At 48.8% G+C, this 23,715-nt stretch overlaps 1 protein-coding gene across 1 annotated transcript in view; it reads left to right on the top strand.

Annotated features, from left to right (window-relative positions):
• The first annotated feature begins 7,724 nt into the window (after positions 1-7,724).
• LOC144510358 (heparan sulfate glucosamine 3-O-sulfotransferase 3A1-like) overlaps positions 7,725-23,715 on the top strand; it is a 211,245-nt gene continuing 195,254 nt past the window's right edge. The window contains exon 1 of the mRNA XM_078239794.1: positions 7,725-8,173. Within this exon, the coding sequence (XP_078095920.1) occupies positions 7,725-8,173 (449 nt within the window). The remainder of the gene's footprint in view (positions 8,174-23,715) is intronic.

The following is a 23,715-nucleotide window of genomic DNA, read 5'->3' on the forward strand; positions in this document are numbered from 1 at the left end:
TGGCACAGAGGTTAGCAATGCTGTCTCACAGCGCGAGGGACACAGGTTCAATTCCCGCTTGGGTCACTGTCTGTGCGGAGTCTGCACATTCTCCCCATGTCTGCGTGGGTTTCCTCCAGGTGCTCTAGTTTCATCCCACAGTCCGAAAGACGTGCTGGTTAGATACATTGGCCAGACTAAATTCTCCCTCAGTGTACCCGAACAGGTGCCGGAGTGTGGTGACTGAGGGATTTTCACAGTAACTTCACTGCAGTGTAAGCCTACCCGTGACGCTAATACATAAACTGATTCAAAGGAAAAGGTGAAGTGTCCTATCTCTCCACAATGAGGCACATGCATGCCATGAAACCCTCCCCGTAAAACTGATGGCAGTGCATTTATAGCGGGTTGCAGTCGTCCCTCACAACTCATTCCACATTCGCTTCCTACTTAATACGTGAGGTGAGCCTGCTTTGCCTTCACGATCTCACTCCAATCAGTTCACAGGGTGAGAGGGTAACACATGTATCAGGTGCAGAGTTTAGTTGGTTACTTTGTGCCATGCCTCACGGTGAATGAAGCAATGATTTCAGACAATGTCCTGCTCAGTTGCCTCCTTAATCCTTTTAAAGTTGATTTATTAGTATCACAAGTAGGCTTACATTAACGCTGGAATGAAGTTACTGGGAAAATCCCCGAGTCGCCACACTCCGGTGCCTGTTCGGGTACACTGAGGGAGAATTTAGAATGGCCAATGCACCTAACCAGCATGTCTTTCGGACTGTGGGAGGAAACTGGAGGAAACCCACACAGACACGGGGAGAATGTGCAGACTCCACACAGACAGTGACCCAAGTCAGGAATCGAACCTGGGTCCCTGGCGCTGTGAGGCAGCAGTGCTAACCACTGTGCCACCGTGCTGCCCAGTTTATAATTGCCACCCTTATTATAACTCCACTGTTTTTCCCAGTCATGTCGACTGCCCCATGGCTTGTGATTCCTCTGCAAATAACCCAGTCCAGTCTGGTCAGTACTTTAACAACCACGTAGTTATTCAACATGTCAAAGATCTGTGTGCTAGTCATGCTGGTCGGCAATGTCAAGAAGCACAAGAAATTCTCGACAAATTCAGGGTGCCAAATAAACAATAAATAAACTAATCAGATTGCACAATCCGTAATGCCTGTCCTTTCATCCAGTTGTATTGAGAAATTCCCCGTTTACTTTAACCGAGAAGTAAGCTGTACTTCTAAATTTTCGGCAATATCACAAATTTGGCGAGCCACTGTGTTATCACTGAGAGGGGTCCATTTAAGTTTTGCAGCTGACTTCTTACCGAGCACCGTGTGAGCCATGTCTAATACTGCAGAGAGAATGAATCTCTCTGCAACAGTGTGGGGCAGTTACTCTATAGCTACGCACTAAGCTACCTTGTTGGAAGCTAATTGTGCTTTGTCATTCAATGTTAAATTTCTAAGAACTTGTACTGATGATTTCTGTTTTTTTTCAGTGAAAAAAATCCAAAGGTTTATTCTCCAGATCGACATGCAGATGTCTTCGCAGCTTTGAGGGTTTTAAACTCTCATTCACCAGTATTTCCCCACAGATGGGCAGGACGGTGGCACAATGGTTAGCACTGCTGCCTCACAGCGGCAATTCCCGGCCTTGGGTCACTGTCTATGCGGAGTCTGCACGTTCTCCCCGCGTCTGCCTGGGTTTCCTCCGGGTGCTCCAGTTTCATCCCACAGTCCGAAAGACGTGCTGGTTAGGTACATTGGCCATACTAAACTCTCCCTCAGTGTACCCAAACAGGCACCGGAGTGTGGCAACTAGGGGATTTTCACAGTAACTTCATTGCAGTGTTAATATAAGCCTACTTGTGACACGGAGAAATAAACTTAAAAAACATGGGCTTTGCATCCTGATTTGTTTTGACACAATTGACAAAACCATACTTCAAAAAATCATCTTTATCCTGCTCTTTTTCTGATTTTAGTTTTTTCTTTGCAAGCTGTTCACCGGAGACCCTGGTGCTATGTCCCTAGCTAACATTAATACTGCTCTGTCTTGTTGTGGACTCTGCAGAGAAGCTAACACGTGCTCCAGCAGATTCAGATGTGAGATCCTGGCCAGTAGGTTTATCGGCTTTTTGTGTCTCTGGCTCTCTCTTTTGCGTAACAAAGCGATCCATGTCTACAATCGCCTTTCTAGAAAGGGAAAGAAAATTGGCGCCAAAAGTGCACACACGTACAGGACACTTGACACAAAGTGCATGTCCAGGATGCGCTATCCTGTTTATTCTTGCCTCGTGTGGTCATACACGGTACTGCAGTGAGAGTTTACCCAGAGAGAAAATGGAAAAAAAGGTCAGGCAATCTTTGGCGATCATTTTTGATGACCCATTTTTTAACATCCCATGGTCAACCTGTGGGTCATGACCGCCCACTTTGATCAACACTACACCAAAGCACTCCCAAAATTGAGATCACCCCCGCCATGAATCACATGGCTACTTTCTGTGCTGTAAAGTTTAATGTTGAGAGATTCTGCCAGAATGGTACTGCGCAAGTCAGGCACGGGCATTTACACTGCTTAGAATTCACTTGTATTCAGGCCTAGCACATGGCATTAGGAGACATTTAATCAATGGCAGAGAAAAACATCAAGACCAAACTGAAATCTAAGGGAGATTTGAGTTGTGAGGAAATCTTCACTTTTGGTTGGGTTCAGTTGGTTAAGGGAAATTCTCATTGAAGAATATCAAATATGAAATAGTATAGATTGATGAGGTAAGCTTTGAATATGATGTCAATGTAATCTAGAAAAGTAGTAGGCAGGCAATTTAAAACAAATAACATGCTGTGTGTGCTGTGGAGGGATTGTCTACAGAGTCTCTGTGGGTGGAGGTTCGGAGTGGGAAGGGGTCGATCACTTTGCTGGGAGTTTTCTATAGGCCGCCCAATAGTGACAGGGAGGTGGAGGAGCTGATAGGGAAACAGATCCTGGAGAGTTGCAATAATAGCAGAGTTGTTGTGATGGGAGACTTTAATTTCCCAAACATAGATTGGAATATCCCTAGGGTAAGGGGATTGGATGGGGAGGAGTTCGTTAGCTGTGTTCAGAAGGGTTTCCTGACACAGCATGTGGACAAGCCTACAAGAGGAGAGGCTGTACTTGATCTGATACTGACCAATGAGCCTGGACAGGTGTCAGATCTCTCAGTGGGAGAGCATCTTGGGGATAGCGATCATAACTCTATCTCCTTTATGCTTGCATTGGAAAAAGAGAGGATCAGGCAAGCTAGGAAAGTGTTTATATGGAATAAGGGGAAATATGAAGACATAAGGCAGCAAATTAGAGGAGTAAATTGGAAGGAGGTATTCTCGGGGAAATCTACTGAAGAGAGGTGGCAGTTTTTCAAGGAATGTCTGTCTAGGGTTCTACAGGACAATGTTCCGAGCAGACAGGGAGGAGTTGGTAGGTTAAAGGAACGAAAGCTGTGCGGGACCTAGTCGAGAAGAAAAGGAAAGTGTACAAAAGGTTCAGAGAGCTTGGCGAAGATAGGGATCTAGATGAGTATACAGCTTGTAGGAAGGGACTAAAGAAGGAAATTAGGAGAGCCAGAAGGGGTCACGAGAAGGCCTTGGCAAGTAGAATTAAGGAAAACCCTAAGGCGTTCTATAAATATGTGAAGAGTAAAAGGATGAGACGTGAAGGAATAGGGCCTATAAAAGGTGAAGGCAGGAAAATCTCTATGGAACCAGTAGAAATGGCAGAGGTGCTCAATGAGTATTTTGCCTCGGTTTTCACAGAGGAGAAGGACATGGGTGGATGTACTGTGGGCTTGCGGTGGACTGAAAAGATTGAGTATGTGGACTTTAACAAAACGGTTGTGCTGGAATCTTTGAATGGCATCAAGATAGATAAGTCGCTGGGTCCGGATGGGATGTACCCAGGTTACTGTGGGAGGCGAGGGAAGAAATTGCAGAGCTTCTGGCGATGATCTTTGCGTTGTCGATGGAGACGGGAGAGGTGCCAGAGGATTGGAGGATTGCGGATGTGGTTCCTATTTTCAAGAAGGGGAATAGGGATAGCCCAGGAAATTACCAACCGGTGAGTCTAACCTCAGTGGTTGGTAAGCTGATGGAGAAGATCCTGAGGGACAAGATTTATGAGCATTTAGAGAGGTTTAGTATGCTCAAGAATACTCAGCATGGCTTTGTCAAAGGCAGATCGTGCCTTACGAGCCTGGTGGAGTTCTTCGAAAATGTGACTAAACACATTGACGAAGGGAAAGCGGTAGATGTGGTTTATATGGATTTTAGCAAGGCGTTCGATAAGGTCCCCCATGCAAGGCTTCTCGAAAAAGTGAGAGGGCATGGGATCCAAGGGGCTGCTGCCCTGTGGATCCAGAACTGGCTTGCCCAAAGGAGGCAGAGAGTGTGTATAGATGGGTCTTTTTCTAGTTGGAGGTCGGTCACCAGTGGTGTGCCCCAGGGATCTGTTCTGGGACCCTTGCCGTTTGTCATTTTCATAAATGACCTGGATGAGGAAGTTGGTAAGTTTGCCGACGACACGAAGGTTGGTGGGGTTGTGGATAGTCTGGAGGGATGTCAGAAGTTACAGAGGGACATAGATAGGATGCAAGACTGGGCGGAGAAGTGGCAGATGGACTTCAACCCAGATAAATGTGTAGTGGTCCATTTTGGCAGGTCAAATGGGATGAAGGAGTACAATATAAAGGGAAAGACTCTTAGTACGGTAGAGGATCAGAAGACCTTGGGGTCCGGGTCCATAGGACTCTAAAATCGGCCCCGCAGGTGGAGGAGGTGCTTAAGAAGGCATATGGTGTGCTGGCCTTTATCAATCGAGGGATTGAGTTTAGGAGTCCGGGGATAATGATGCAGCTATATAAGACCCTCGTCAGACCCCACTTGGAGTACTGTGCTCAGTTCTGGTCGCCTCATTACAGGAAGGATGTGGAAAAGATTGAAAGGGTGCAGAGGAGATTTACAAGGATGTTGCCTGGATTGAGTGGCATGCCTTATGAGGATAGGCTGAGGGAGCTCGGTCTTTTTTCCTTGGAGAGACGTAGGATGAGAAGAGACCTAATAGAGGTATATAAGATGTTGAGAGGCATAGATTGGGTGGACTCTCAGAGGCTTTTTCCCAGGGTGGAAATGGCTGCTACGAGAGGACACAGGTTTAAGGTGCTGGGGGGTAGGTACAGGGGAAATGTTAGGGGGAAGTTTTTCACACAGAGGCGAGTAGAATCGGCTGCCGTCAGTGGTGGTGGAGGCAAACTCAATAGAGTCTTTTAAGAGACTCCTGGATGAGTACATGGGACTTAATAGGATGGAGGGTTATAGGTAGGCCTAAAAGGTAGGGATATGTTCGGCACAACTTGTGGGACCGAAGGGCCTGTTTTGTGCTGTAGTTTTCTATGTTTCTATGTAACAGCATAATGGTGGCATGGTGGTCATGTCACTGAGTTAGTAATCAGAAGGTCATAGAATCACTACAGTGCAAGAGGAGGCCATTTGCCTATCGAACCTGCACCATAACAATCCCACCCAGGCCCTATGCCCGTAACTCCACATATTTATCCTGCTGATCCGCCTGACACTATGGGGCAATTCAGCATGGCCAATCCACCTAGCCAACACGTCTTTCGGACTGTGGGAGGAAACCGGAGTACCCGGAGGAAACCCACGTGGACACGGGGAGAATATGCAGACTCCGCACAGACAGTTACCCAAGCTGGGAATTGAATCCGGGCCCCTGGCACTGTGAGGCACCAGTGCTAATCATTGTCCTGGCTAATGACATGGGTTCAAATCCCACCATAGCAGCTGGAGAAATTAAATTCAATTCATAAAATCTGGAATTGAAAGCTAATGTCAGTAATGGTGATCATGAAACTATCATCGATTGTTATAAAAACCCATCTGGTTCACTAATGTCCCTTTAGAGAAAGAAATCTGCCATCTTCAGGTGATGAAGTGTCATCCTGACTCAAAACGTTGGCTCTATTCTCTCTCCACAGATGCTGTCAGAACTGCTGAGATTTTCCAGCATTTTCTGTTTTTGTTTCAGATTCCAGCATCCGCAGTATTATGCTTTTATCGAGAGCGGATGATGTCAAGAGTCTCACAGTGGGGAGGCGATGGCTTAAGTTTAATGTTTATTTATTAGTGTCACAAGTAGGCTTACATTAACACTGCAATGAAGTTACTGTGAAAAATCCCCTGGTTGCCATACTCCGGCACCTGTTCGGGTACACTGAGGGAGAATTTAGCATGGCCAATGTACCTAACCAGTACGTCTTTCGGACTGTGGGAGGAAACTGGAGTACCCAGAGGATACCCTGGGAGAATGTGCAGACTCTGCACAGACAGTGACCCAATCAAGAAATTAAACCCAGGTCCCTGGCGTTGTGAGGCAGCAATGCTAACTACTGTGCCACCCCAGTGCTACTATCACTGGATTATTAATCCAGAAACTCATCGAACATTCTGCGGACCCAGATTCGAATCCTGCCACGGCAGATGGTGGGATTTGGATTCAATAAAACATATCTGGAATTGAGAATCTACTGATGACCATGAAACCATTGTCGATGGAAAAATCCATCTGGTTCACCAATGCACTTTAGGGAAGGAAATCTGCCATCCTTACTTGGTCTGGCCTACATGTAATTCCAGAGCCACAGCAATGTGGTTGACTCTCAACTGCCCTCTGCAATGGCCTAATGAGCCACTCAGTTGTATTAATCACTACAAAGTCTCAAGAAATCAGCTCACCACCACCACCTCAAGGGCAACTAGCGATGGGCAACAAATGCTGGCCAGCCAGCGACACCCATGTCCCATGAATGAATGAAACAAAACTGCTTTGCAATTTCTATCACAGCCCAGGATCGCCTTATTCCGGAGAGGGATGACTTCTTGCCGTGGTTTCAAATCGATTTCCAACCCAGCTTATATGATGTGTGGCGTGACTGTGCATGATCAGGACTGGCAAATTCTTGGGCACATAACTGACTTTGGTCTCACTCTACAAACAAAACAGCAAGGAATCGAATCACTTACATCTGCCCACTTGAGTGTGTACCAATCTCGAAGCGGTCCCCTGCAGTACAAAAGGACTGAAAGTCAATGAGATGCTGGGAGAGAAAGTATGATTTTAAAATAAATAGATGCAGATTGAATGTGTTATTTTTATTAAGCCTCTGACTGTCGATTATGCAATTGCTATTGTCCATATGCTGTGCTGGGGGTATATCTATTTGGTTAAAGCAGGTGCCAGAGCCCTTTTTATGGGAAGTGGCGGGGGTGGGGGGGTGGAGATTTGAATATATTTCCAGGCTATTTAACTATCACCCAATGGAGATGAGGGGGAGGGTCCATGCCTGGTGAAGTTAAGACTGAGTTAAAAAAAATGATCATCACGCTGTAATCAGGCAGGTTGTAAACTGAGAGGCGAAATAGGGAGCTTGGAGGAGAGAGATGGGATGTGTTAAATCAAAACCTCTGCACATCCCATTGGAAATATAAATGGGGGAGAGAGAGAAAGCTGATGATAACTGTATGGGGAAATCCCAGCCCTGTTGCACAAGTTCTGATGGTTATTTTTCCACCCACATTAATATATATATCTAAAGGAGGGAAAGCGTTTCTTGGAAACAAATTCAAAAGCATGTTTCCAAAGTTTGGCCCCGTTTTTTCTGAGCTGGAAGCCGCCTCATGGGATGTTGTAGCTGTCTGATTCACCTCGGCTTCTTGAAGACTCAAACCAAGGCACCGCTGTTCCTTACCATGATCATAGCGCTCACCTATTTTGTCTATTGTCTGACGGGCTACTGCGAGAGCATGCCGAGCCCTATCCCCGTGTCTCCCCAGCGCCGCAGCCCTGCAGCCCAGCCTCAGCAGCAGCAGCAGCCTGGGCTGCGGGAGAAGCCAGGGCTGCCTCTCCAGCCCAGCGCCCAGGAACAAGCAGCGGCAGCGGGCTGGAATATCTCAGTCTTCAACAATTTCGGGAGTAAAAAGTTCCCCCAAGCCGTCATCATCGGGGTGAAGAAAGGGGGCACCCGGGCTCTGCTGGAGTTCTTACGGGTCCATCCGGATGTCAGAGCCGTGGGTGCTGAACCGCATTTCTTCGATAGGAACTACGAGAGGGGACTGGACTGGTACAGGTACCCAGATTCACACAAGCTACTCTCTTCCTATAGACTCCCCACTCTGAATAACAGCAATTGGAGTTAAAATCAGCCCCCAAAGAAAAGCCCAAGATGGGATGCAATGCCTTATTTGATTTATTATTGTCACATGTATTAGTATACAGTGAGAAGTATTATTTTGTCAGCTTGGATTCTGTCTGTCTTCCTTCTGGGAAGCATGAACTGAACTCAATTGGAATTTAAATTTTGGAGCAAGCAAGGTTTGCCCTGTCCATTCTTTGTAACTTTAAGAACGGAGTTTAAAAAACAGCAACTTTTATTTTCAATATTCAATCTTGCTTTCATTTAACTAGTAGCTAAATAATTGGGAAATTAACCAAATTTAATTATGATATATGTCTAAAATATTTTTTTGCTGAGCGGTAATATTGCTCTCTGAGGCATATTAATATGCGGACTGTTACTACATTAGAAGAGATTATTTGCAGTTTGAGTAACACTGGAATATATTTCATATCCTGTAGCAGAGGGTGTACTGTTTTTTTTGTTCAGGTGAATCTTATGATATGTCTGCCTGAATTAAGTATCGCCCCTTTCTTCACACACCGGGATCTTGGATTCATTGTCAAGGTGGTAATCCTAAAAAAAAGACCGGGCGGGGGCGGTTATACATTTGTTTTAAACTCGCGATTGTTAGATATTTTGGAGTGTGCATGGGTGAATATGTTCGTTTGAGATGTTGTGCTTTGTATAGCGTTGGTAATTCATCTTCTTAAAAGGAAGGAAATTGGATTCTTAAAAGATGCAGTCAAATGTAGCCCTGCAACCCGGCATTAATTTAAACAGGAACCCGAACATCTATGAAGTCAATGTGCTGCAGCCTCTACAGAGTTATACAGTGTAGAAAGTTTACTCTGCTGGGCAGTGGTAATGCAGTGTGACTCTAGCTCTGGGGCAGTTTTATTACAATGACGCCCGTCCGTCTGATAAATAGTATTCTTGACTGATTCCCCAACCCAGATAACTGGACAAGTCTTATCATTGATACTGTAAGAAGCTCGTCCACACGTTAGTATTGGATCTGTTGTTGCAACTGCAAGTCAATCTATCAGCGACGTTCAGGGCCAGCACTGCAGGACATTATATTCTAATCTCAAAATAAGGACTTGCTAGCTTCACATTCCGTGACATATCCGGAAAATCCACCAGGGACAATGCCTTAAATCTAACAATTACGTTTTGACGAGAGGGGGGGCGGGCTTTGGGAGGGGGGGGGGGGGGGAAGCTGATACAGTTACTGGACTAGATCTGATATTACTGTTTAAAATGCACCAAACCGATTAATCTGTGTAACTGTCCTTAAATTTGCCATTTCTATGAAGACATGTAAAACGTTTTACTTTATCGTGGATTTCCAAAAGTTCTCACTGTTAAGGAACAGCTTCCTTCGTCACATCTTGGGATATTACGCAGTTTGAGAATTCGAGCAGTTTCAGTTTAAAGGGGACACATCTTACCTGGGGATAAGGTCGTGATTATCTGGGATTTGAGAGTGGATCAATCCAGAAAGTCATGTCATATCATTCAAAGAATAGAATCTCTCATTAGATGCAATGTATGGATAAGGGCAGTAGGGGTTAGCCAGCCAGAGTTCCATTACTGAGAGTCATGAGGATGTAACTGAGAGTATGGAAGATGCATTGGGAGCAACAACAAAATAATACCAGATTATTCAGAGTCAGGACCATAGCTGACAATGCTGCTGGAAGCTTGATTGTTGCCATTCTAGTTTTTACAGTCAATTCTTTTACAATGCTGGCTTTGTAGCCAGGAGAAATTGTGTTCTGTGTCTATGTTGAGTTGAGATGTTTCAGAATTGTTTCTGTATTGATGAAAGTATCAGTGTCATATTGGGGGTAAAGGTATTGTAGCTTAGAGGGTTTTACAGTAAAGGTTAACTGTAACATAAAGTGACTTCAAATGTTAACAAAGTTTCCAGTATTCGGACCTCAAATAATATCACCTCATCTGCAAAGGTCAGGGTTGGTTGGGAGTGTTGTGAATATACATGTTTTATGCTGAAAATAAGGTTATGTTTTGGACGGGCTGCGAGATAGTAATCTCTCTGAGAAGTTCAGTTGGAATCACAGACTTCAAGATAAGCTCAAGTACTTTGTGACCATCATCAAAACCCGAGTTACAATCTTGAAGTCAGCCTCCTGAATCCATAGTTTTTACAATTCATTCACCCTCCATTATTTTTCCATTCTGGGTGTTTATTTTAGCTGGTGGGCAGATGTTAGAGTGGCCACCAGTTGCAGAACATGTACGATGGCGCCTACTAAAGGATTAAAGTTTATTTATTAGTGTCACAAGTAGGCTTACATTCACATTGAAATGAAGTTACTGTGAAAATCCCCTCGTCGCCACAATCCGGCGCCTGTTCGGGTATACTGAGGGAGAATTTAGCATGGCCAATGCACCTAACCAGCACGTCTTTTGGACTGTGGGAGGAAACTGGAGCACCCGGAGGAAACCCACGCAGACACGGGGAGAATGTGCAGACTCTGCACAGACAGTGACCCAAGCTGGGAATTGAACCCGGGTACCTAGCACTGTGTGGCAGCAGTGCTAACCACCATGCCACCCATTGAGGAAATACTGCAAAATTTATCTACAAAGTGATTCACTATTGTAATTATTACTGAGAGAACTTGGTTTATAATTCTATATTATTGAATTGACAAATTATAATATCACCTTTACTACCTAATTCAGGACAGATTTCTGTCACAACAACTTTTTGATGTACATTTGCACTTCAACATTAAAGTGTACAGAGTATGGATCATTCAAAGAGGCAGCATCCAGAAACTACATTTAAAGAATTACAACTTACACTTGTTTTGCTTTTGAAATGGTTTCCCCTTATTCAACTGATTTAAAAAGAAACTTATAAACTGAAACTGCGTGATATTCTGCGGCCACTAATCATCGGGATATGATTTCCAATAAAATCTATTTCTTTTTGGAAAAGACAGAAACCTCTTCTCATTACCCACTGTCAAAATGCCAGAACTACAGTCTCCAAATGACAGGGAAAATTAATTGCCTGAAGGGTTAATATAAGCCGAGGAGAATAGGTGGTCTTGTCTGATCACTGGCATTTTGATTTAAAAGGGAAAGCATGGGTATTATACTTCACAGCCTAACCTTTTCATCTGAAATGATTACTCTGGAGTTCCTGAGATACCAATCACTTAGCAAATGTGCTCTGACTATTGACGTTCCGATTTAATTATAGTCGCAATGTTCCCTTTTTCCCTCATGATGATAAAAATAATGCTGGATGGCATGGTGGCACAGTGGTTAGCACTGCTGCCTCACAGCGCCAGAGACATGGGTTCGATTCCCGGCTTGGGTCACTGTCTGTGTGAAGTGTGCATGTTCTCCCAGTGACTGAATGGGTTTCCTTGGGGTGCTCTGCTTTCCTCCCACACTCCCAAGGTTGTGCAGGTTAGGTGCATTGGCCATGCTAAATTCTCCCTCAGTGTACCCGAACAGGCGCCAGAGTGTGGCGACTAGGGGATTTTCACAGTAACTTCATTGCAGTGTTAATGTGAGCCTGCTTGTAACACAGATAAACGTTAAATGTTTATTTTTGTTGAATTTAAAATCTCAATTGAAGAAGGAATGGTTATAATATAGATTTAAGTCCATCTTTATGTGGATAAAGATGTATTTCTATGCACGAACATGGATTTTATTATGTTTTAAATGATCTTGTAATAGGATTTTGTGAGTAGTTATCCAATAGGGAGGTGCTATTCTTAAAGCCCCCGTGATGTGTAGTGAGGTAAAAGTTTGTACTGCAGAGAAGTTGAAGTCCAATAGAAAATTGATTTGGTCTGCTTTCCTCCTCCTCAGTGTCACTGCAATTGGTTTTCTCTCAGATCTGTAACGGAAAACCAATCTCTCACATACATGTGGTGAAATAGGGGATTATTGCACCGGGAAGATTTGAAAAAAACATTATCGGGAGAATGGCTGTGAAAAACTGACAACCGGGTCGCTTTCCCTGGAATCTTGAGTTAATGTTTTAAGTACGTGGCCGTCTCAGGGGTGCTAAGCAGAGTAAGCAGCTGAATTCTCTCCTGTGTTATTGTGTAAAACTGGCCTGTTGTAATGAATGGTCTGGAGCTGCTTTTATTATGAAGCTATGCTGGTTGAAAACTTATTCAGGCACGTCTATCAGAGGAAAATCATTCCTCATATCTACAAAACATGGCTTGACAATGTTAAACAAAAGCACACTGCTAAATATTGCTCAATCACTTCCAGCAAACTCTATTTTAATATAATTTTGATATAAAAATGAGGCATGTTCAATGTTCTTTGTGAGTACATTCCGAAGTTCTCACAGAGTCATAGGGCAGAAGTTTCCCATCAGGACCCGTGCAAAAGTTCGTTGACCTCGGGCAGGATTTTCCAGTCTTGGGCCGAGCGTGACTGGAAAATCCTGCCCTCAGAGTTTTACAGCACAGGAAGAGGCCCTTTGGCCCATCGCGTCTATGCCAACCATTAAGCACCTATCTATTCTGATCCCATTTTCCTGCACTTGGTCCATAGCCTTGGTCCATAGCCTTGTAGGCTATGACATTTCAAGTGCTCATCTCAACATTAAATATTGTGAGAGTTCCTGCCTCTACCCCGTTTTCAGGAAGTGAGTTCCAGATTCCCACCACCCTCTGGGTGAAACACTATTTCCTCAAATCCCCTCTAAGTTTCCGGCCCCTTACCTCAAATCAGTGGCCTCTGGTTATTAACCCCTCCACTAAGGGGAAATGTTCCTTCCTATCTATGTCCCTCATGATTTTGTATAACTTGATCAGTGTCTTTAGTGACCTTTTCCCCCACTCATCATTTGTATCCAGTTGCAGTTCCACAGACAGATGAATCTTGCCGGACAGACTGAAGGATTGCTGGGTGAACTTTTGGCATAATTGAATTTGTTATAACCCAGCATTAGCCGAGCTTTACAAATTCAACATCCAGGCACTGACACAAATGCACATGAACAGCTTTGACACCATCACATTCATAAAAATTACTTCCAGGGCATTAGAATGAAATGCTAATATGTTCTTACAAGAGTTCTAATTATTGACGTTTCATATCAATATGGTTTAACACAAATAGCTCTTGTGTTATTGAAAGGAGGCTTTAGGCATGCCGCCTGCGATGTGATCTCTGACACAAGTCAGGAAGGATTAAATATTAATCAAATAGATAATGTTTATTGAGAGGCCTTCCCTTTCCTTGTACAGTGCAGTGATTAGGATGTTCCCACATGTTTTGAAGTGCAGAACATCTACTTAGTTACCGTGCCTGGTAAGAGTTGATACGGTGGCACAGTGGTTAGCATTGCTGCCTCACAGTGCAAGGGACCTGGGTTTGATTCCCAGCTTGTGTCACTGTCTGTGTGGAGTTTGCACTTTCTTCCTGTGTCTGTGTGGGTTTCCTCCGGGTGCTCTGATTTCCTCTAACAGTCCAAAGGTGTGTGGGTTAGGTGGATTGGCCATGCTAAATTGTCCCTTTGTGCCAGGGGGATTAGCTAGGGTAAATGCATGGGGTTATAGGGCCTGGATGGGATTGTGGTCGGTGCAGACTTGATGGGCTGAATGGCCTCCTTCTGCACTGCAGATTCTATGAGTCAGCCTGTCAAATGTGCATTTTCTTTCTGCCAATGATTTGGTTTTGTTTGTAAACACCAATCTGTTTCACATTTTATTTGTGCATATAATGCAAAACAGAAAGAAAAAGGCTCCCATCCGCCACCCCCCTTCCCCCCAACCCCCCCTCCCCCTCCCCCTCCACTCACATCCCCTGAGATCAGAGTTGCGTTTGTGGGAGATATCCATGCCAAGCCTGAGCGGGGATTGAGGTGGTTCAATCCTTATGGAGAAGGGATGAGGAAAAATTGAGATGTCACCATCCTGCTTCTGTGCACCCCCTAGTGGGCAGTGGCACAGCAGCGCTGGATGATGTTTAGATTTGGAGTGGCTAGCTGTTATCCCAGTGAGAAAAATTATCCCTTTTTTTAAAAACCACTCACCAGAGGAACTGCTAAAAGAAGCAACCACATGGCAAGCTTGATTTTCTAGGAGGGTGAAATCAAAAGAGCCAAAAATTCAGCGGTTAGCACTGCTGCCTCACAGCGCCAGGGACCCAGGTCACTGTCTGTGTGGAGTCTGCACATTCTCCCCGTGTCTGCGTGGGTTTCCTCCGGGTGCTCCGGTTTCCTCCCACACTCTAAAGATGTGTAGGTTAGGTGGATCGACCATGCCCCTTAGCGTCCCAGGGTTAGGGAGATTAGTGGAGTAAATATATGGGGTTATGGGGGATAGGGCCTGGGTGGGTTACTCTGTTGGAGAGTTGGTGCGGAACTGATGGGCCGAATGGCCCCTCCTCCTGCACTGGAGGGATTCTAAGGTTCTATTTTGTGCACTTAATCCTGAGCTGAGGACGTTGAGGCCATTGCCTTCAGGACAGCATTGCGAAGCAGGCAAGTGATCTATGGGAATAAAAGTGAGCCAGTGTCGTTTCTCCTGAATGTTACACAGTGACCCCTGCTGGAAAGTGCACATGTAGTTACAAGACATAAACACCAGGTTGAATGCGGCACTGAGGATCGGCAGGGTCAGTGTGCCAGTTTAGGTATGAAGAATTGCTGTTTGACAGGGAGAGAGAGAGAGAAGGGCTTACAGCATCTGTAGAGCATTAACACCAGCATAATTCACTGCCTGCAGAGGAAAGGGCAAAAGAGAATGAAAGCTGGCTTTAAATATTTGCAAACCCAACCTTCCTAATTGTCAGCATAATGATTCAACATGTGGTTAACCTGAAATTACTCTGAATTAAAAAAAAATACACTATTTATGGCACGCTAAATGTTAGCAGGACAATCCTAACTCTTGGTTTTCATAGAATCATTGAATTTCTACAGTGCAGAAGGAGGCCATTTGGCCCATCGACCACAATCCCACCCAGGCCCTATCCCCATAGCCCCATGCATGTACCCTAGCAAGTCCCCCTGACACTATGGGGCAATTCAGCAAGGCCAATCCACCTAACCTATACATCTTTGGACTGTGGGAGGAAACCGGAGCACCCGGAGGAAACCTACGCAGACACAGAGAGAATGTGCAGACTCCACACAGACAGTGACCCAAGCCGGGAATCGAACCCGGGTCCCTGGCGCTGTGAGGCAGCAGTGTTGACCACTGTGTCACCATGCCACCCCATTGATTTCTGGAACAATAAAAATAGGTGGGAATGATCTGGTTATGGCTTAGCAAGGCCTCAGCCCTTATGGGAAGATTAGACTAGGCAGTTCCAGATTCTTGTACCATTTTCCAAATGACCTACTCGGCAGAACCCCCTGGAGTCCTGAGGTGCATTGACCATGAGAGCTGGCCCCAGTGCTTGCTTGTAGTAGTGTCACATTCGCCCCTGTGACGTTAATGTTGCTGTTGGCATATCTTCACTGTTTTTTATACCCTTTGAGTAATGGTGGGGAAAGTGGTGGAAGGATTTCCGAGCTGATCCTCAGCCCAGTGAATCGTGCTGAGTACAGCTTCTGTGGCCAACATGTCCCGGTGTTGGACTGGAACCCAGAGCTTCTGGTCCAGTGGTAGGGGTGCTAACACTGCACCACAAAGCCTGTGATTTTAATGATTTCAGTCAAATTGAGGATCATTTACAGTTCAACTGGACATGGAAAGTGGAATTGCTTTGGTCACTGTGCCAGGGTATAAGGGTGTCAGCAAACACAAGGTAACAGTAACATGGTGATTGATTGGATTTCTCACTTTAATCCCTACTGTGCAGAAAGAGGCCATTTGACCCATCAAGTCTGCACTGACTCTAAACGAACATCCTACCCAGGCCCTCCCCTATGCCCGATCCCTGTAACCCCTCGTGTTTACCATGGTTAATCCACCTAATCTAAACATCTTTGGACACTAAGACGCAATTTAGCATGGCCAATCCACAGAACCTGCACATCTTTGGACATTAAGGGGCAATTTACCATGTCGAATCCACCTAACCTACACATCTTTGGACACTAAGGGGCAATTTAGCATGGCCAATCCAGCAATCTGCACATCTTTGGACACTAAGGGGCAATTTAACATGACCAATCTACCCAATCGACACATCTTTGGACACCAAGGGGCAATTTATCATGGCCAGTCCACCTAAGCTGCACATCATTGGACTTTGGGAGGAAACCGGAGCACCCAGAGGAAACCCATGCAGACACGGGGAGAACATACAAACTCTACACAGCCCAAGGCTGGAATCAAACCCAAGTCCCTGGCGCTGTGAGGCAGCAGTGCTAACCACTTTGCCACCATGCCGCCCAAGAGTCCAGGCAGTAAAATGTGCAATCTCTTTTTGTAAAGCTTCATATTAAAAATAATAGTTGAAATAGTCGATGTCAACTGATGATTCAAAATCACTTCTTGGGCTGATAAAAAATAAAATTTGAATTGAGCGGCATAATGAATATAATGTGGGAATTTAGCACTTAAAAAATCCAATAATTTAAATAGAACAGTGTTAAATTAAAAGCAGTTGGCCATATCTCCATCTTCCCTTCTTAAAGAAAAGTGATGAAGTGGAACACGTGGCCAAAGTGAGAGCAGATAAGTTATGTTGAAATGTAAAAATTAAATGGATTTATATCTTTAATGGTTATGTCGACTTGTATGAGTCTTAGAAAAAAAATCGATTTCTTTTGGTTGCAGTATAATACTGAAAAACCAATGGTATAATTTATGAGGCAATTTCTCTTATTGAGAGCTTTCTTCAAGGCTTATTATAGATTGAAATTGTCGCATTATTGATAGATTGATGGGACTAATGATAAGCATGTGGTTATTTCACCAGGGTTCCAGTATAGATTGAGTGTAATGTAGCTCTGAGGCAGAGAGTTTAAAGTCAGGGCTGATGAAATGCTTTGGGTTTGTGGTAGAGCGCGCTCACTTGTTACCAGCGGCACTCATTACTGCCACTTGTCAATACAATCTTTAGCAAGAGTTCCTAAGCGTTGAGTGATTCATTCATCTGTTGGGCTACCTCACCCAGCATAGGTGACATGGGGTGGCACAGTGGTTAGCACTGCTGCCTCACAGCGCCAGGGAGACATCCCCTGCTCTTCTTCCACATATTGCTGTCGGGTCTTTGACATCCGCCATAGCAGCTTCATAGCTCGTCTGGAGGACAGCACCCATGACAGTGCGGCACTCCCTCAGTGCTGACCCTCTGACAGTGCGGCACTCCCTCAGTGCTGACCCCCTGACAGTGCGGCACTCCCTCAGTGCTGACCCCCTGACAGTGCAGCACTCCCTCAGTGCTGACCCCCTGACAGTGCGGCACTCTCTCATTGCTGACCCCCTGACAGTGCGGCACTCCCTCAGTGCTGACCCCCTGACAGTGCGGCACTCCCTCAGTGCTGACCCCCTGACAGTGCGGCACTCCCTCAGTGCTGACCCTCTGACAGTACGCACTCCCTCAGTGCTGACCCCTTCACTGTGCAGCACTCCCTCAGTGCTGACCCCCTGACAGTGCGGCACTCCCTCAGCACTGACCCCCTGACAGTGCGGCACTCCCTCAGTGCTGACCCCCTGACAGTGCAGCACTCCCTCAGTGCTGACCCCCTGACAGTGCAGCACTCCCTCAGTGCTGACTCTCTGACAGTGAGGTACTCCCTCAATGCTGACCCCCTGACAGTGCAGCACTCCCTCAGTGCTGACCCCCTGACAGTGCAGCACTCCCTCAGTGCTGACTCTCTGACAGTGAGGCACTCCCTCAGTGCTGACCCCCTGACAGTGCAGCACTCCCTCAGTGCTGACTCTCTGACAGTGAGGTACTCCCTCAATGCTGACCCCCTGACAGTGCAGCACTCCCTCAGTGCTGACCCCCTGACAGTGCAGCACTCCCTCAGTGCTGACTCTCTGACAGTGAGGTACTCCCTCAATGCTGACCCTCTGACAGTGCGGCACTCCCTCAGTGCTGACCCTCTAACAGTGAAGCACTCCCTCAGTGCTGACCCCCTGACAGTGCAGCCCTCCCTCAGTGCTGACCCTCTGACAGTGAAGCACTCCCTCAGTGCTGACCCTCTAACAGTGAAGCACTCCCTCAGTGCTGACCCCCTGACAGTGCAGCCCTCCCTCAGTGCTGACCCTCTGACAGTGCAGCACTCCCTCAGTGCTGACCCCCTGACAGTGCAGCCCTCCCTCAGTGCTGACCCTCTGACAGTGCAGCACTCCCTCAGTACTGACCCTCTAACAGTGAAGCACTCCCTCAGTGCTGACTCTCTGACAGTGCGGCACTCCCTCAGTGCTGACCCTCTGACAGTGAAGCACTCCCTCAGTACTGACCCTCTGACAGTGCAGCACTCCCTCAGTACTGACCCTCTGACAGTGAGGCACTCCCTCAGTGCTGACCCTCTGACAGTGAGGCACTCCCTCAGTCCTGACCCTCTGACAGTGCAGCACTACACCAGTGCTGACCCTCTGACATTGCAGCACTCCCCCAGTGCTGACCCTCTAACAGTGAAGCACTCCCTCAGTACTGACCCTCTGACAGTGCAGCACTCCCTCAGTGCTGACCCTCTAACAGTGAAGCACTCCCTCAGTGCTGACCCTCTGACAGTGAAGCACTCCCTCAGTGCTGACCCTCTAACAGTGAAGCACTCCCTCAGTACTGACCCTCTGACAGTGCAGCACTCCCTCAGTGCTGACCCTCTAACAGTGAAGCACTCCCTCAGTACTGACCCTCTAACAGTGCGGCACTCCCTCAGTGCTGACTCTCTGACAGTGCAGCACTCCCTCAGTGCTGACCCCCTGACAGTGCGGCACTCCCTCAGTGCTGACTCTCTGACAGTGCAGCACTCCCTCAGTGCTGACTCTCTGACAGTGCAGCACTCCCTCAGTGCTGACCCCCTGACAGTGCGGCACTCCCTCAGTGCTGACTCTCTGACAGTGAGGCACTCCCTCAGTGCTGACCCTCTAACAGTGAAGCACTCCCTCAGTGCTGACCCTCTGACAGTGCAGCACTCCCTCAGCACTGACCCTCTGACAGTGAAGCACTCCCTCAATGCTGACCCTCTGACAGTGAAGCACTCCCCCAGTGCTGACCCTCTAACAGTGAAGCACTCCCTCAGTACTGACCCCCTGACATTGCAGCACTCCCTCAGTGCTGACCCCCTGACAGTGCGGCACTCCCTCAGTGCTGACCCTCTGACATTGCAGCACTCCCCCAGTGCTGACCCTCTAACAGTGCGGCACTCCCTCAGTGCTGACTCTCTGACAGTGCGGCACTCCCTCAGTGCTGACTCTCTGACAGTGAAGCACTCCCTCAGTGCTGACCCTCTGACCGTGCAGCACTCCCTCAGTGCTGACCCTCTAACTGTGAGGCACTCCCTCAGTGCTGACCCTCTGACAGTGAGGCACTCCCTCAGTGCTGACCCCCTGTGCAGCACTCCCTCAGTGCTGACCCTCTGACAGTGCAGCACTCCCTCAGTGCTGACTCTCTGACAGTGCAGCACTCCCTCAGTGCTGACCCTCTAACTGTGAGGCACTCCCTCAGTGCTGACCCTCTGACAGTGCAGCACTCCCTCAGTGCTGACCCTCTGACAGTGCAGCACTCCCTCAGTGCTGACCCTCTGACAGTGCAGCACTCCCTCAGTGCTGACCCTCTAACTGTGAGGCACTCCCTCAGTGCTGACCCTCTGACAGTGAGGCACTCCCTCAATGCTGACTCTCTGACAGTGCAGCCCTCCCTCAGTGCTGACCCTCTGACAGTGAGGCACTCCCTCAGTGCTGACCCTCTGACAGTGCAGCACTCCCTCAGTGCTGACCCTCTAACTGTGAGGCACTCCCTCAGTGCTGACCCTCTGACAGTGAGGCACTCCCTCAGTGCTGACTCTCTGACAGTGAGGCACTCCCTCAGTGCTGACCCTCTGACAGTGCAGCACTCCCTCAGTGCTGACCCTCTAACTGTGAGGCACTCCCTCAGTGCTGACCCTCTGACAGTGCAGCACTCCCTCAGTGCTGACCCTCTAACTGTGAGGCACTCCCTCAGTGCTGACTCTCTGACAGTGCAGCACTCCCTCAGTGCTGACCCTCTGACAGTGAGGCACTCCCTCAATGCTGACCCTCTGACAGTGCAGCACTCCCTCAGTGCTGACCCTCTGACAGTGCAGCACTCCCTCAGTGCTGACCCTCTAACTGTGAGGCACTCCCTCAGTGCTGACCCTCTGACAGTGCAGCACTCCCTCAGTGCTGACCCTCTGACAGTGAGGTACTCCCTCAGTGCTGACTCTCTGACAGTGCAGCACTCCCTCAGTGCTGACCCTCTGACAGTGAGGCACTCCCTCAATGCTGACCCTCTGACAGTGCAGCACTCCCTCAGTGCTGACCCTCTGACAGTGAGGCACTCCCTCAGTGCTGACCCTCTGACAGTGCGGCACTCCCTCAGTGCTGACCCTCTGACAGTGAGGCACTCCCTCAATGCTGACTCTCTGACAGTGCAGCCCTCCCTCAGTGCTGACCCTCTGACAGTGCAGCCCTCCCTCAGTACTGACCCTCTGACAGTGCAGCACTCCCCCAGCGCTGACCCTCTGACAGTGCAGCACTCCCTCAGTGCTGACCCTCTGACAGTGAGGCACTCCCTCAATGCTGACTCTCTGACAGTGCAGCACTCCCTCAGTGCTGACCCTCTAACAGTGAGGCACTCCCTCAATGCTGACTCTCTGACAGTGCAGCACTCCCTCAGTGCTGACCCTCTGACAGTGCAGCACTCCCTCAGTGCTGACCCTCTGACAGTGCAGCACTCCCTCAGTGCTGACCCTCTGACAGTGCAGCACTCCCCCAGTGCTGACTCTCTGACAGTGCAGCCCTCCCTCAGTGCTGACCCCCTGACAGTGCAGCACTCCCCCAGTGCTGACCCTCTAACAGTGAGGCACTCCCTCAATGCTGACCCTCTGACAGTGAAGCACTCCCCCAGTGCTGACCCTCTAACAGTGAAGCACTCCCTCAGTACTGACCCCCTGACATTGCAGCACTCCCTCAGTGCTGACCCCCTGACAGTGCGGCACTCCCTCAGTGCTGACCCTCTGACATTGCAGCACTCCCCCAGTGCTGACCCTCTAACAGTGCGGCACTCCCTCAGTGCTGACTCTCTGACAGTGCGGCACTCCCTCAGTGCTGACTCTCTGACAGTGAAGCACTCCCTCAGTGCTGACCCTCTGACCGTGCAGCACTCCCTCAGTGCTGACCCTCTAACTGTGAGGCACTCCCTCAGTGCTGACCCTCTGACAGTGAGGCACTCCCTCAGTGCTGACCCCCTGTGCAGCACTCCCTCAGTGCTGACTCTCTGACAGTGCAGCACTCCCTCAGTGCTGACCCTCTAACTGTGAGGCACTCCCTCAGTGCTGACCCTCTGACAGTGCAGCACTCCCTCAGTGCTGACCCTCTGACAGTGCGGCACTCCCTCAGTGCTGACCCTCTGACAGTGCGGCACTCCCTCAGTGCTGACTCTCTGACAGTGAAGCACTCCCTCAGTGCTGACCCTCTGACAGTGCAGCACTCCCTCAGTGCTGACCCTCTGACAGTGCAGCACTCCCTCAGTGCTGACCCTCTAACTGTGAGGCACTCCCTCAGTGCTGACCCTCTGACAGTGAGGCACTCCCTCAATGCTGACTCTCTGACAGTGCAGCCCTCCCTCAGTGCTGACCCTCTGACAGTGAGGCACTCCCTCAGTGCTGACCCTCTGACAGTGCAGCACTCCCTCAGTGCTGACCCTCTAACTGTGAGGCACTCCCTCAGTGCTGACCCTCTGACAGTGAGGCACTCCCTCAGTGCTGACTCTCTGACAGTGAGGCACTCCCTCAGTGCTGACCCTCTGACAGTGCAGCACTCCCTCAGTGCTGACCCTCTAACTGTGAGGCACTCCCTCAGTGCTGACCCTCTGACAGTGCAGCACTCCCTCAGTGCTGACCCTCTAACTGTGAGGCACTCCCTCAGTGCTGACTCTCTGACAGTGCAGCACTCCCTCAGTGCTGACCCTCTGACAGTGAGGCACTCCCTCAATGCTGACCCTCTGACAGTGCAGCACTCCCTCAGTGCTGACCCTCTGACAGTGCAGCACTCCCTCAGTGCTGACCCTCTAACTGTGAGGCACTCCCTCAGTGCTGACCCTCTGACAGTGCAGCACTCCCTCAGTGCTGACCCTCTGACAGTGAGGTACTCCCTCAGTGCTGACTCTCTGACAGTGCAGCACTCCCTCAGTGCTGACCCTCTGACAGTGAGGCACTCCCTCAATGCTGACCCTCTGACAGTGCAGCACTCCCTCAGTGCTGACCCTCTGACAGTGAGGCACTCCCTCAGTGCTGACCCTCTGACAGTGCGGCACTCCCTCAGTGCTGACCCTCTGACAGTGAGGCACTCCCTCAATGCTGACTCTCTGACAGTGCAGCCCTCCCTCAGTGCTGACCCTCTGACAGTGCAGCCCTCCCTCAGTACTGACCCTCTGACAGTGCAGCACTCCCCCAGCGCTGACCCTCTGACAGTGCAGCACTCCCTCAGTGCTGACCCTCTGACAGTGAGGCACTCCCTCAATGCTGACTCTCTGACAGTGCAGCACTCCCTCAGTGCTGACCCTCTAACAGTGAGGCACTCCCTCAATGCTGACTCTCTGACAGTGCAGCACTCCCTCAGTGCTGACCCTCTGACAGTGCAGCACTCCCTCAGTGCTGACCCTCTGACAGTGCAGCACTCCCTCAGTGCTGACCCTCTGACAGTGCAGCACTCCCCCAGTGCTGACTCTCTGACAGTGCAGCCCTCCCTCAGTGCTGACCCCCTGACAGTGCAGCACTCCCCCAGTGCTGACCCTCTAACAGTGAGGCACTCCCTCAATGCTGACTCTCTGACAGTGCAGCACTCCCTCAGTGCTGACCCTCTAACAGTGAGGCACTCCCTCAATGCTGACTCTCTGACAGTGCAGCACTCCCTCAGTGCTGACCCTCTGACAGTGCAGCACTCCCTCAGTGCTGACCCTCTGACAGTGCAGCACTCCCCCAGTGCTGACTCTCTGACAGTGCAGCACTCCCTCAGTGCTGACCCTCTGACAGTGAGGCACTCCCTCAGTGCTGACCCTCTAACAGTGCAGCACTCCCTCAGTGCTGACCCTCTGACAGTGAGGCACTCCCTCAGTGCTGACCCTCTGACAGTGAGGCACCCCCTCAGTGCTGACCCTCTGACAGTGCAGCACTCCCCCAGTGCTGACCCTCTAACAGTGCGGCACTCCCTCAGTGCTGACTCTCTGACAGTGCGGCACTCCCTCAGTGCTGACTCTCTGACAGTGAAGCACTCCCTCAGTGCTGACCCTCTGACCGTGCAGCACTCCCTCAGTGCTGACCCTCTAACTGTGAGGCACTCCCTCAGTGCTGACCCTCTGACAGTGAGGCACTCCCTCAGTGCTGACCC

Source organism: Mustelus asterias, chromosome 23 (genome assembly GCF_964213995.1).
Source record: "Mustelus asterias chromosome 23, sMusAst1.hap1.1, whole genome shotgun sequence".
Lineage (NCBI taxonomy): Eukaryota > Metazoa > Chordata > Chondrichthyes > Carcharhiniformes > Triakidae > Mustelus > Mustelus asterias.